Here is a 14,911-nt window from a genome sequence, read left to right on the forward strand (position 1 = left end):
GTGGCAAGAACAAAGATGAAGATCTAGAATTGGATGCCAGCTAGAGAAGTTAGTTGGCACGTGGTCTTGATGTTGTAATACTCCCCCTCAAGTTGGAGTAGGAGGTTGAACACCCAACCTGGATAAGAGTAAAACAAACTGATCATTACCCAAGGCTTTGATGAATAAATTAGTTGGTTGCAACTTGGAGGCAGTGTGATTCGTCGCAATGGTGTGGGCTTAAAGATGAGAGCGGACAAAGTGACAATCAATCTCTATGTGCTTTGTCCATTCATGAAAAACTGGATTGGCGGCAATGTGTAATGCAACCTAGTTATCACAGAAGAGTTGCATGGGCTATGGATGTTGTAGTCCAAGATCAGCAAATAGGTGTTTAAGCCAGAGTAACTCACTTGTTGCTATCGCCATTGATATGTATTCAACTTCGACAGAAGAGCGAGAGACGGTTGGTTGTTTCTTGGATTTCCATGACAGAGGGGAGGAACCCAAAGTAGTAAAGTAACCGGTTGTTGACTGTCTTGTTGATGGGCAACTAGCCCAATCTAAGCCACAATATCCTCATATAAGAAGATCAGGTTTAGAAGAAAAAAACACCCCATGCTCAGGTGATGACTTGAGATACCATAGAACATGCATAGCAGCATCCAAGTGTCATCGTGAATCACTCATGAATTGACTGGGGACATGCACTGCATAGGTGATTTCTGGTCTGGTGATGGTTAGGTATGTTAGGCGCCCAATTAAGCATCTATACTGATCTGGGTGTGGTATGGGAGAGCCAGAATCTAGGCCAAGATGGTGTTGCTACTCCATAGGAAAAGAACTTGGATGGCATCCGAGTATTCCAATCTCTTTGAGAATGTTAAGTGTGTACTTACACTGGTTCAGGAAGATGCTAGAAGGAGACCGAGAAATCTCAATGCCCAAAAAATATCAGAGTAGACCTAAGTCTTTAAGTGAGGTATTTTTTAAGTGAGTCAATATTGATCAGATCATCCCCAACTATGATTAAATCATCAACATAAGCTAACACAATCAAAGTGCCTCCAGTTTTGTGAAACGTAAAAAGAGTATGATCTGTAGAAGAATGAGAAAATTCTCTTTGCTTAAGTGCATGAGTTAGAGCTTCAAACCAATTTTCAGATGCTTACTCCAACCTGTAGATTGACTTGTTCAATTTACAAACACGGTTGTCACCTGGAGGAAGGAGACCTAGAGGAGGCTGCATATATACTTCTTCATGGAGAGTGCCATGAAGGAAAGCATTGTTTACATCCATCTGATGCAAATGCCAATCTCGTGCAGCTACTAAAGCCAATAAACAATGGACAATGACAAGTTTAGCAACAAATGCATATGTTTCAGTGTAGTCTACGCCCTCAATTTGGGTGTAGCCCTTGGCTACAAGGCATACTTTATAGCACTCTATACCACCATCAGGATTGGTCCTAATTTTGTAGACCCATTTAAAGCCAATAGGCTTTTTGCCAGGAGGAAGATCTATTAGAGACCAAGTTTTAGTAGCTTCAAGAGCGGCAAGTTCAACTGCCATGGCATTACGCCAACATGCATGTTGGTTGGCTTGTTGATAGGTGATGGGTTCACGAGGTAGGGTAGATGGAGTAGAGCTCATATCAAGATTGGTGAGATAGTTACAAATTGGATGATTTGTACTACATGCAGAATTGGTAACTTGTGGTCCACATTTGATGGTGAGGAAGATAAAGTCATTCAATTTGGTAGGTGAACAACGTATTCTAGGATTGGGCATTCTCATTGGTGTGAGTGGGCCTAACAAATCCACCACTTGGTTGTGATTGTGATGGTTTTGCAACCTCATTTTGATTTGTGGAGTCCACATATAGCTCTTGTGATGATGTCAAGCTTGTATCATCATTTTGATGAAGTGGTTGGCCTTAAGATGAATCCATATTGGCATCATTAGTTGTTGTACGAGGCTTATTGCTATTGGTTGTTTCCAATGGAGAGATGGCATCATTTGTGATCGGAAGAGGGACCACCATTGTAGAGGAAGTATTAGCATTGTTGTGGTTAGTAAGCTTGAACGGAAATTGATCTTCACAAAATATTACATCCTGAGAGATTGATATTTGCTTCGTGTCAAGATTAAAAACATGGTAACCCTTCTGGCCATGAGGGTATCTAATGAATATGCATTGTTGTGAACTTGGACTAAATTTATCCCTACCACATTTATGTGTTGTGGCATAACAGAGACATCCGAATGTGCAAATATGATCATAGGAAGGCAGCCTTTGAAACAACATTTCATACGGGGTTTTACTGGACAGGTTAGGAGTGGGTAAATAGTTGATCAGATATGTTGTTGTAAGAACACACTCCTCCCAAAAACTGAACCGGCAAACCTGCTCAGAACCGTAGGGCTCTAGCCACCTCAAGAATATGACGGTGTTTCTGTTCCACCACTCTATTTTGTTGCAGAGTTTCAACACATGAACGTTAATGGATTATGCCATTTTCAATAAAGTATGTCTGCATAGGCCTAGACAGAAATTCCAACCCATTATCGAATCAGACACATTTAACTCATGTACTAAATTGAGTTTGAACCATAGCAAAGAATGTAACATAAGCAAGTAACAATAAGCATCAGATTTGCATTGCATCAAAAAATACCCATGTAGCTCATGAATTATCATCCACAATAGTAAGGAAGTATCTAGCCCCTATAAGTGAAGGAATACGGTATCCACCCCAGATATCTACATGTATTAAATAAAAGCATTTAGCAACATGTGTCTTACTAATGGGAAAACAATGTCAAGCATGCTTTACCTTCATACAAATGTCACAACAAGTATTATTAGGTACAATGATATGTAAATCAGGAATCAATGCAAGATTATGATAAGAAGCATGTCCAAGTCTTGAATGCCATAGTTTGGGGTCAGCATCATGTACAGCGTGAAGAGCCATGGATGGTGGACCAGGCAGGAGATAATACAGACCATCATGCATCAAACCGAGCCCAATCACCTTCTTGGAGCTCATGTCCTATATCACACAGAAATTTGAAAAAGAAAAAGACAACACAATTAATTTGTGAGGTTAATTTGCTGATGGATAATAGCTTGCATCTTAATTCTGGCACAAATAGAACATCCCGTAGGAACAAATCCGAGGATAGTGCAAAATCATCTTGTGATTGTATTGGCATTAGAAATCCATTTGGTAAGTGAATTGTCTTGTTGGGTGGAGGAAATATGCAAGTGTTCGGACTCATGGTAAAGGGTGCCATGTGGTTTGATGCACCACTATCTACTAACCAAGGTCTTGACTCTAATAGCCAATGTAATCTAGAGGCCTTACCGGAAAAATTCAAAGAAATCACTAGATTATCAAACTTGAGAAGACTCAGAAGTTGTTGGTATTGTTCTATTATGAGGCTTGTTATTGCGGAAGAATCAAAGGCATTTGAAGCATGTGAGCTTGACTTTGGAGTGTTGGCAATATTCTTTTCTTGATAATGGATTTTCTTTATGCCAGATCTTACCTTCGCATCCCAGCTATGAGGATAACCAACGAGTTTATAGTAGTGATCCTTGTTGTGTCCTATCTTTTTGCAATGATCACAACGGAGCTTTGGTCAATCTTTGGCGTTCTTGGAACCACCTTTGGCCTGATCAGTTACATCAAAAGCTGCTGCTTCAATCATTGGAGTCTGTTGCCCAGCACCCAATTGATGTTTCTCCTCTTGTGTAATTAAGGCATATTCTTTGCTCACACATGGAAGTGGCACCATTCCAAGAATATTGGAGTGAACAGTACTGAATTGATCATTAAGATCCATGAGAAATTGGTGGAAGCGATCCTTCTCGCGTTCTACTACCAGATCTTTCATCACACCACAAGTGCAACATGTACAAACTAGCATTGGAATATAAGTTGAGAGTTCATCCTAGATTACTTCAACTTCGTGTAATACATTGAAACAGAGAGGTTGTCTTGTTTGAGCAGCGCCAATTCTTGTTTTAAATGAAAGACACAATGAGCATTTCCTTGTGAGAATCTCTCTTTGAGATCTAACCAAATTGCCTAAGCATCACCCATATATGCAACATTGTCATGTAATTCTCTAATCAAGGCATTGTAAATCCAGGATATGACCATTGAATTACATTTCTTCTAGGCAAAAAGCTCTACTAGTTTTGTTTGATCTGGATTCAAGATTGTGCCATCAACAAAACCGATCTTATTTTTTGTCCAAGAGCATTTGTCATTGCTCTTTTCCCAGTCGGATAATTGTCACTATTCAGCAGAGTGGTGACCAGCACCATGCCAAGATTGTCTGAGGTGCCAAGGTAGTATGGATACGTAGTATTAGAGTAGTCTGCATCTCCGATGTCCATATTTCTACTTGCATTACTTCTAATAGCCATCTTCTTGTGATCTGAAGAGGAGCAGAGTCGACAGCGTTATATGGGAGACCAAGATGTAGCGGAGGATCAAACTGAGTGCTCTAATAGCATGCCAAAAGCTACGGAGATGCGATAAGGAAAAAGTTGCAATGAGGAAATGCAAAGTTCAACGCAACTAGCGATAAGGAAAAACTATATTGCGTATTTCTTATTGGTACAAGAATGTATTTATAAATACAATAGACACCTTAACCTTTTGACGAGCAAGTGGTAAGAACCAAGATCAAGATCAAGAATTGGGTGCCAGCTGGAGAAGTTAGTTGGCACGTGGTCCTGATGTCATAATAAATAATGCCGAATTAATCTTTTCACCTATAGCTTGGAAGATTGGAAGAACCTTTTTTGGTTTCATGATAACGTGATTAACCTCGAGGAAAACCTTTGTTGAAATGACTAATGGTGCACTTGAAGAAAGACCATCCTCTTCTACCTTCTTATTATTCCTTTCCTCTTTCTTAATTCTTCAATCTGTAGTCACCCTCTTTATGTCCTACCTTTCTTATAGAATGTACAATAGGATGGAAGATCTTCGTAAACAATCTTTTGCTAGTTAGAACCCTTCCCTCCCTATACCAAACGAGACACTCTAGGGATTATCCTTCAAGATTCAACTTCCACACACAACCAAGCTTTAGTAGTTTAAGTGAGTTGGGATGTAGCATTATCAACTTAAGTACTATCCCTACTAGTTTAACACAATCGACTAGATAAAAGCATTACTGTATATGTTAACTAGAAGGTGAGGGAATGGAACCTAGATAGATGGAACTAATGATGAGGCTTAAAACCCAAATCATAAGCAAGAGACCATTTGAAAAGCCTGAACTGAAAATTCTTAATTCTGGACAACTAACAAAACCAAACCCTAAGGAATTCATCCTTAGCCTCAAACCAAATGAGCACATTACATGAGTCAAGAGAGGTAATTACCAGATTGCGTTTCAAATGAAATTTGTTTGGATAGATAATGGGTTTGCAAATGGATTCCAATTTGTCCATGCTATTGGTTTCCTTGATTTGGATTTTATCTAGAAAAGTTCTCTTTGAAGTTTATGCAATTGTCTAATTGTGGACTTAAAGAGAGGGAAATAGGCCATTTGATGGAAAGGTATGGCACTAGTCATTGATTTGATAAGGGTGACCTTGCCTACTTTGAGCTCCTTTTCTTCTACAATTTTGCTCAAAAGTGGAGTCATTCCTAGATATTTAGCTTTATCTTTGGAAACTGGGATCCTTAGTTTCCTTTATATTATTTTTGGTGTCTTATTGGATTATTTTTTGAGAATATTCTTTTTTTTGTTGTTATTTAACTTTTGTCCCAATGCCTTCTTGTAGTCCTATAGGATTTCTAAAAGCTCATAATTACATCCATTGAGGGAGGCTCTACAAAAAAAGGAGGCAATTCTCAACAAATTGCAACAGAGGGATCTTTGGATCATTTATGAAGGCGCACAACCCTATGTAGGCACAAATCTTTCTAGTGAGGGTTTCAACATAGAGTATGAAGATATATAAAAAAAGGCAGTCCCCATGTTTAATTCCTTTGGACACATGGAATTTTGATCCTAGAAGTAGGGATGCAAATAAATCAGATCAAATTTGAATCAGGGTATATCTACATCAGATTTAATAATATAAATTGTAGATCCGATCGAATCTCACGAACATCGATTTAATCTAAATTTGTGAAGGATGTTAGATATTCGAGTATGATCCAATCCAATTTAATTTCTAAAATTTTTAATAAATTATTAAAAAGAAAAACATAAGATTTTATATAAAGAAAAACTATATATATAGGGAAAATTCCTGATTATTACCCTATACTTTGGGCCTAGTGTTACTTTGGTTCCTGAACTTTAAAATGCGACAATTCAATATCCAAACTTTCAAAATGTATCAATCCAGTACATATCGTTAATCAGCTGTTAATCAGCCATTACATGCCTTTGAAAAAGACACAAATGCCCTTCAAGTGTCATCTAATTTTCTTTATCAACCATTCAAACATTGACAAAAAAAATTAACAATCCTAAATCCTTGTCTCTTTTATTCAAGAAAGTTAGGGTCCAAAATGCCCACTGAGACGTGACCCCAACTTTCTTGAATAGAAGAAGCAAGGATTTGGGATTGTTAATTTTTTGTCAATGTTTGGATGGTTGATAAAGAAAACTAGATGACACTTGAAGAGGTAGACCAAAGTGGCACTAGGCCCAAAGTTCGGGTATTGAATTGTTACATTTCAACCACTTAACGGCTAGTTAACAACTGGTTAACGATAGGTATTGGATTGACATGTTCTGAAAGTTCGGGTATTGAATTGTCACATTTTAAAGTTTGGGGACCAAAGTGGCACTAGGCCCAAAGTAGAAGGTGCTAATCAGGAATTTTCCCATATGCTTTTAATTAGATCACATTATTTGATTCGATCTAATCCAAAAATCTAATAGGGGGATATCCAAATCCAACAATCCGACAAAATAGGATCAGATCAGTTCATGATGATTCGATCCATTTTGCACCCCTACCTAGACAAACTTTGGCCTTTATTCTAAAGGACACTGAGGAAATATATGCCATGGTCCACTTGATCCACTTTTAACAAATTAGTTTTCTTAAGCATTCCTTAATAAATTTCCATTCCAACCTATCATAGGCTTTCTCTATGTCTAGCTTACAACACATCCCTGTTTTAGTGCCCTTAGTTTTCCTAAGGGAGTTAAAGATTTCATGTACAATTATAATGTTATCCATAATATATCTTTTGTATATGAAGGAACTCTGATATGGTGAGATTATCTTTTCCAAGAGAAGTCTCAATCTATTAACCATCACTCTATTTTTTTGTTTGGTGATACACAACACTAATAACCCCCTTCTATGCTAGAACGAACCAACTAACATACCAACTGAGCCACCCCTCTAAAGCAAACCATCACTCTAGTTCTGATCTTATAGATAGCATTACATAGGCTAATAGGTTTTTAGGTTCTCTATATTCTAAGGGTATGTTTGGTTCTCAAGAATAGAGACACAAAATTGGAATCGGAATTGCCCATTCCAATTCCAACCATTTGGTTGTGTGTAATCAGAATTGGATTCCCACTCCAGGCTGAATGGTATTCCCCCATTTGAGGGAATGGCCATTCCCTACCCACCCTCTCAGAATCAGATTTCTATTCTAGTCGATTAAAACAAGAAAATGAAAATGACAAAAAAAAACCCTCAAACCCCTAATTCCAAGTTTCCAACCCCCTTTCTCATCTCTCATCACTCCCTCCTTCAAACCCTTCAACAATTCGACAGCTGAACTCTGAAGATCTAACCTGAACTACTCCAGCTAGGTAAGTGATCATGGATCTCTCTCTCTCTCTTTCTTCTGGGAAAAGAAAAGTAAAAACCCTATTATAGGTGGGCGCTGCTTCCGTTTTTGCGTCTTGAGTCAAGTTTGGAATTGAGCTTTCATGGCAATGACAGCAGGAGGAGTAGGTGGGAAATTCTAGAAGAAGCCGTTTTGGAGAGTCACATCGACGCCTTACGATAGGCCGGCAAGCGTTGTCCCGAACCCCATAGACGTGGGGAGAAGAGGGTGGTTGTCGAAACTTGTTGGTCCATCTTCAAGGATTATCACAAAAAGTGCATAGTTATTCTTCTTGTCTGTGTTCCGCAAGGGCCTCCCTGCTCCCCCGCCCATTTCTGGTTCAATTCATCCTGCATTTCTTTGATCACGTGCTTGTTCTCGTTTGTTTTTGATGCTTCTGCACGACTCAGTGGTTTTGTACTTGTCATTCGAGAGTGTTTGGATTGGATTAATTAGATCCAATCTGATCCATTTAAATTTAAATGGATTGGTTTGGGCTTGGTTTGTACTAGATTTGGATTGGATTGTATTGGATCCCATCCATTTATAAATAGACACAAGTTGGATTGGATTGGACCAAACCTGGTTTAGTTGATAGCCCTATCTATCTCTTTACATGTTAATTGGATTGTATTGGACTTGGAATTTTTATAGATTTTTTATTAGGGGCAAAATTAGAAATCATGGTTGATTCTGATTGTGGCCTCTTCATGAACCAAACAAGTAGGGGGAATAGACCATTCCGATTCTGATTCCAAGGGATTCCCATTCCAATTCCGATCACAAACCAAATGGACCCTAATTCATTCTAGACTTTGAGATTAAGGTTAGGTTCTTTCATCATTTTCTCATGGTAAAAACATGCCTTGATCATATTAATCACACTTCCATGAACAATGTCCCAAAACCTTTTGAAAAGATAGCATTGAGTTGGGGGTGGATTCAAACTGAATTGAGCCAAATATTGAGTTCAGCTTGCCAATAAAGTATAAGGCTCAATTTTATTATATATATATATATATATATATATATTATTTTCTACAAGGCTTTTTACAAAAAAAGTAAAAAGTTTCACTTATTGAAAAGATCAGTGACGTTTTAGAAAAAAATGTTCATATCTGTGAGCTTAGAAAATAAAATTTATCTTTGGACAAAATTACCCTTTTCTTCCCTTCGAAGATTTTTGGGTGATGTTTAACCATTATCATGTTGTTGTTAAAATGGCTTTGCTAACCATCCGATAAGAGAATAAAAGGACCAATCATCTGAGATAAGAGGAAGGGAGGATCCTGCACTCACTAGCCCGAGGGCCCTACTCCGTTCCACTGCCTAGACTATCCGTCGTGATGCACCTCCTAGACAAAAGGTGGGTGGGATTGCAGCATGGAGGAGTAGCAAAAGTTTTGCTGAGCTTGGTTAGTGACCGTTTAGCTTTTTTTTTTTGAGTGAACTCAATTTCATTGTAATAATCATCCTAGGGTTCAAAGTCAAAGATGTCAATATCCAAGAACTTGGACTTCATTGATCAAGGGCTACAATCTGTAACAGTTGCAACAACTGTTACTCGACTCATGGCCACCCCTACTTGCTAGAATATCCCCTATAGTTTCATGGATTTATTTAAACATGTTTTATAGTTTTCATTTTGCTAAAACACCCCTATAGTTGTAAATAATCTTCCACTAAGAAGTATTTGTTTTGTCATCTAAAAATAGTAACATGATCACCTAAATTGAGAGGAAAATGTTTAAGGGCATGGCCCTGTGATTGTTTATTCCAGAAGTACCTCTAGCACTTCTTCATATAGAAGATAAAATTGACTAAATAGAGTGGTTGCTCATGTCTTATTAGGGGCAAAAATGGTATTTTCATTTTTCTTTTCTTTTGATTAAATTTATTCAAATAGACAATAGGGTCAAAATTGCCATTTTTCAATGCCATCTAATGGAAGGTCGACATTAAATCCATTATAAACTATAGGGGTTGTTTTAATAAAATGCAAACTATAGAATAGGTTTTAATAAATCCATAAAATTATAGGGGGTATTTTAATAAATAATCCTTAAAAGGCGATTTCATACGTTAACTTCAGTGGTTCAGCCTCAATTTCTCATAACATCCCGTACAACGCACGGTTCCCAACTGGTGAAAAGTGAAGAACAAAAGAGGCGGGAAAAAAGAGAGGAACAGACAGAACCAGAACCAAGATTGGACAGAACCAAAGATTGGACATTGGATGATTGGAACAAGAGACTGAGAAAGATGAGAGGAGGAGCCGGTGGGCGGCGACGCCCAAAGGACTCTCTGCAAGATTGATTTCCGGTCGACACTCGCTAGTTAAGCACCATCCGAAACCGAGATTCTGACGCCAGTTACTACAGCAGCCGCCCCTCCAACTCCTCCATTGGGATCGGCCGCGCCCCCGCCGGCCCCATCACGATCGCGTCCATCAGGCCTCCGCCATCCGCGTCATCAACGCCTACCTCGCCTCCCAATCCTTCTCCACCGTCCTCAAACCCCCTCTCCCCTCTGCCAAAGACATCACTGACACCATTCGCTTTATCTTCACTCGCCTCGACTGGCCCTCTTTCAAACTCGAGGAAGATCTTCCCCTTCTCCTCAAATACCTTAATTGCCCCTTCAAGCTCAACAAATCTGCCCTCAAAGCCCCCGGAACTCCTCACTCCTGGCATTCCCTTCTCACCGTCATTCACTGGCTCGTCGAGTTTGCGCTCTACAACGATCACATCGCGTCTTCTCCGACAACCACGACACATTCACTCTTCCGAGATAATAGGGTTCTTACTCACATCGTAAACAGTTATTCGCTCTACATCCGCGGCGACGATGAGGCTGTTGAAGCTCTCGACAATGAATTCAATAGGCAAATGGAACAAGAGAGTGATGCCGTGGCTGAGAAAGTTCAGTCGTTGGAGAAGGAAGTTGCTGATCTTGAAGCTCAGCTTGAAGCATTGAGATCGGGGCCGTCCGAGAGGGAGGTGCTCGAGAAAGATAAATCTATGCTGGAGAAGGATGTTCAGAAGTTTCACACTATTATTGAGGAGCTTACTAACGCAATTGTGATGGTGGAGAAGACGCTGAAGGAGAAGGAGAAGGAGTTGGACGCCAAGGTTCAGGAGCAGCAGAGGATTTCTGAGGAGAATGAGGAGCTGAAGAAGAGGATTGATGCGCAGACTGTGAATGCGAGGGATGCGGAGAGGATGAAGAGAGAGCTCCAGGCTGTGGAAAGAGATATTGTGGAGACAGAGCTTGCGAGGAATGCTTGGGAAGAGAAGTCGTGGGACCTTGATGTCACTATAGGACATAAGCTTAAGGAGCTTGAGAGCCTCTCAATTGAATGCAATCAGGCTCTTAGGAGGTGAGTTGCTGAGATTTGCTTGATGCTTTGCATTTTGAATTGTTTTTGCCAATTAATCTGTAACTAGTGTGCTGGAGCTAAGTCAATTATCTGCTTTAGAATGGTGTATTGCTTCATGATCTAAATAGGTCAGAAATCATTTTAGTTTTAATTTTATAATCGACGCATCTTGCCTTGTGGGTTTTTTAAGTCTTATTTGAAATTTTATTCTATCATAGTTTTTAGGACTGGTTTATTCCTTCTGTAGAATATAACAGGAATGCTTTTGTTTACATTTATTTTTGAAATTGTTGCACCAGCATAAAAACAAACACAAGTTCTTGAATTGTGTTTTTGTTTTGAAAATAAAAAAACTAGTTTTTTTTTTCAAATAAAAACAATTCACATTTGTAAAACAATCAAATGATGGTTTTTAAAACATAAACAGATTTTGTAGTAAAGATATTACATAATTTATGTAACATGATATTAAATAACCAGATGAAAACATAATCTTTAAATCAGAAGTTTAAGGACATGTTTTGGTTGGTGATGCCAATTGGCTCAGTTGGTAAAGTCTCTCTGGTTGTGGTTGAGACTTTGGGAATAAATCCTACTGACACCAGGGTTGGGGGGTTATGGGTAGGGGGACGGGCTACCCTCTGTGGTGTAGCCACATGAATAAAAGCATATTTTGGTTCTAATTTTTGAAACGAAAAGGACATATGTAACGAAGAACATGTTTTCTGTATTTTTTTGGTTTTGAGAACCAAATTGTTTTCATATCAGATGGTTTTGATTTGTTTTTGAAACTCACAACAAGAAAACAATTCACATTGAAGAACACTCCCTTCAATAACTACAACATGGTTTCCTTTTTGTCTTTTCTAGGATAAAGCTTGGAGTTAATTATCAATATGTGCTGAATACCAAAGGATCAACCCCTGCTGAGGTGTTGGGAATTGACTACAAAGCAACACTTAAACCTGCCCTTGATGAATTTATGGATAACATAAAGAAAAGCTCCAAGGCAAAGTTGGAGGAATTGATTTCTCTTCAACAACAGTCTGTGGAAAATGCTTCTAAGATTGAGAGCAAAAGAAATCGCCTTGCAGCCCTTCAATCTAGGATTGATGAGGTATGTTTTTGGGATTCCCATACAACAGGGCATGGTGTTTATTGGTTGATGTCATGAAAAATTTCCATTTTTCCTAGAATTTTGCTTAATAGATGCTCAAATTTGTTTTGGTTGGCAATAGGTTTTTTTGTGTTTATACCAAAACATGTTTCTTGTTATGTTTGGATAGGACCAAAACATTTTTCTTAGTGTTTTATTCAAATATTGATACACCATTGTAAGATCAACACGATTAGTTGTGAGGGGAGATGGTCACCGCTGAGGGGAGATAGGGACTGTGAACTCTGAAGAAGGAAGAAAGTGGGAGAGCTCAAATGTTTCGCAGAGGGTACCCCAAAAAACTCCTTGGGGAAGAAGGAGGTGGGAGGCAGAGAATTGGTATAGCCGAGGAGGGCCTGATGTGAGAACCAGGAAAACTTTTCCTACAGCAAAGCAGTGGCTGTTGGAGCTTGGCCAAAATATGGTGCAACAGAACTGAAAACTTGGAACGATAATCTGGTGGTTATCACAGATCAACAAGGGGTGGAAGATAGAAGAGAGTTCCTAAGAGGCTGCCTTATGGGGAGATTCCAGTGGAGAATAGAGATTAGAGAAGTAGAGGACTGGGCGAAGAGAAAGTGGAGAGAGGTGGGAGGTGTAAAGGTAAAGAAAATGGCGGACAAACTTTTTCTGTTCATTTTCCCGTTGAAAGCTGAAGCCGAATGGATCCTTAGAAATGGCCCGTGGCAGTTGGGAAGAAATCAGCTACTACTCAATTGGTGGGGGGCAAGCGCTGGCTGTTTCTATCCGGAATCAGATTCAGATTCTGTCCATAACAGTCCAATCTGGGTAAGGATTTATGGCCTCCCCCTAATCTTCTGGTGCCCAAGCGTGATTAGAGCCATCAGAGATAGGTGTGGGGGGTTTCTAGAAACAGACAATTCTCCATCGGAGCTAGCCACCTGTGAGTGGGTCAGGATGAAGGTGTGAGGTGGTGAAAATATACCGGAGAAAGTAGAAGTTGCAGCGGGAGAGGTTATCTTCACAATTAGAGTCTGGTCGGAGATCCTCCCAACTGCTAGAAGATGGAACTTATCGAAATCGGGGAGGGAAACAGAGGACTCCAAAACTGTTGTACTTTTGGATGTGGAGGAGAGTCAATCTTCAAGAGAAAATGCGAGAGAAGCGATGATCAGCTGCCCTATGTCAATACGAGGTAGGTTGCAGAAGTCTTGGTTGCCGGAGGGGGAATATGATCTGTCAGATCTGTACGCTGATGGGTGGCCGAGTTGGAGGTTTGAAAATACCAAAAGAGTGGGAGATTCAAATTTTAAACATTTCTCAAGAGAGGGGCTTTTTGGCGGTGGATCAATTGAAATGTCTAATTAAGGAAAGAGATACAAAGTGGAAATGGAGTGGGGTGGGGGGGGGGTTACAGGCCTACTCGAACCCAGAGGAGCAGATCCAGACCCGTGACCCACAACATAACTGGCTAGTTACCTATCCGATACGTGAAAAAGAAATAACCCAATCTGCAAAGGCCTTTGAGCCCAGACTTGATCGGCGAGAACAGGACAAGAGAGATCAGGTTTGTCTAGAGCCCCAATGGCTCATCCAACCCCAAAGAAGGTCTGGAGATTTCTCTCCTCCAGTTGCTCGAAGGTCTAGTCCTCTCTCCTTCAGGTTGGAGAACACAGAAAAGGAAAGCGGATTTGTTTCTACTCCCACCCAATCATCGCAGCAAGCTCTAGAGAGTCCAATGGTGACTTCAAACCAGCTCTCTTTAGTTCAGGTGGAAGAGGAACCTGTGGAAGTGCAGCTGATAGCCATGATTGAGTCAGCAAATCAAAAGGAGAACCAGTCCTTTGCTCAAGAGAGAGAGAGAAGTCGATGTCGAAGTTGGGAAACAGCCACAAAGAAAACAACGTCAACAAAGGAAAAGCTGTAACTCCGGCGTCATAGGAAGATAAGTCCTCTAATCTCCCCTCCTCCTCTTCTTGGGTCTCTTCAAAACTGCTTGGTTTATTGAAGTTTCTGGGAGTTTCTTTGGAGGGTCTGGAAGATGAAACAACTAAATTTTTGGAGGGGATTGAGCATAGGATTCTCATGGAGAGGAAAATTAACAGCAAAAAAGGGGGGAACTGCTTCAAAAAAATAGGGAAATGATGAGATTAAATTGGGGATTGAATGATAGGGCAGGGAGCTAGGGGGGGCAAGAGGAAGTAAGAGGTAGAAAGGAGGTGGATTTTCTGTTTCTTTTTTCTCTTTCTATTTAGTTGTTAATGGATCTAAGACTGTTCTCCTGGAATGTTAGGGGTCTTGGGTCGGGTAGAAGAAGGTTGGTGGTGTGTGAGGTCATAAAAAAAGCCAAAGCTCAAATTCTTTTGCTTCAAGAGACTAAATTGGAGTCGATGGATACAACATTAGTTCGAAGTATTTGGGGGGAGGGTCAGGTAAGGTGGAAGTCCAAGCCGGCAAGGGGCAGTGCTGGAGGCTTGGCCATCCTTTGGAACCTATCAGTGTGTAAAGTGATTTCACACAGGTTGGGTTCTTTTTCTATCTCTCTCTTGCTGGAACTAGCTAATGGAAGCTTATGTCAAAGTGACAGATGTGTA

General features: G+C 39.9%; 1 protein-coding gene across 1 annotated transcript in view; it reads left to right on the forward strand.

Annotated features, from left to right (window-relative positions):
* The first annotated feature begins 10,192 nt into the window (after window positions 1-10,192).
* LOC104589514 (kinetochore protein NDC80 homolog) overlaps window positions 10,193-14,911 on the forward strand; it is a 28,900-nt gene continuing 24,181 nt past the window's right edge. Inside the window, exons 1-2 of the mRNA XM_088896761.1 lie at window positions 10,193-11,200; window positions 12,071-12,317. Coding sequence (XP_088752887.1) covers window positions 10,710-11,200; window positions 12,071-12,317 — 738 coding nt within the window. The 5' untranslated portion in view covers window positions 10,193-10,709. The remainder of the gene's footprint in view (window positions 11,201-12,070; window positions 12,318-14,911) is intronic.

Source organism: Nelumbo nucifera, chromosome 1 (genome assembly GCF_055504915.1).
Source record: "Nelumbo nucifera cultivar China Antique chromosome 1, China Antique-T2T, whole genome shotgun sequence".
NCBI lineage: Eukaryota > Viridiplantae > Streptophyta > Magnoliopsida > Proteales > Nelumbonaceae > Nelumbo > Nelumbo nucifera.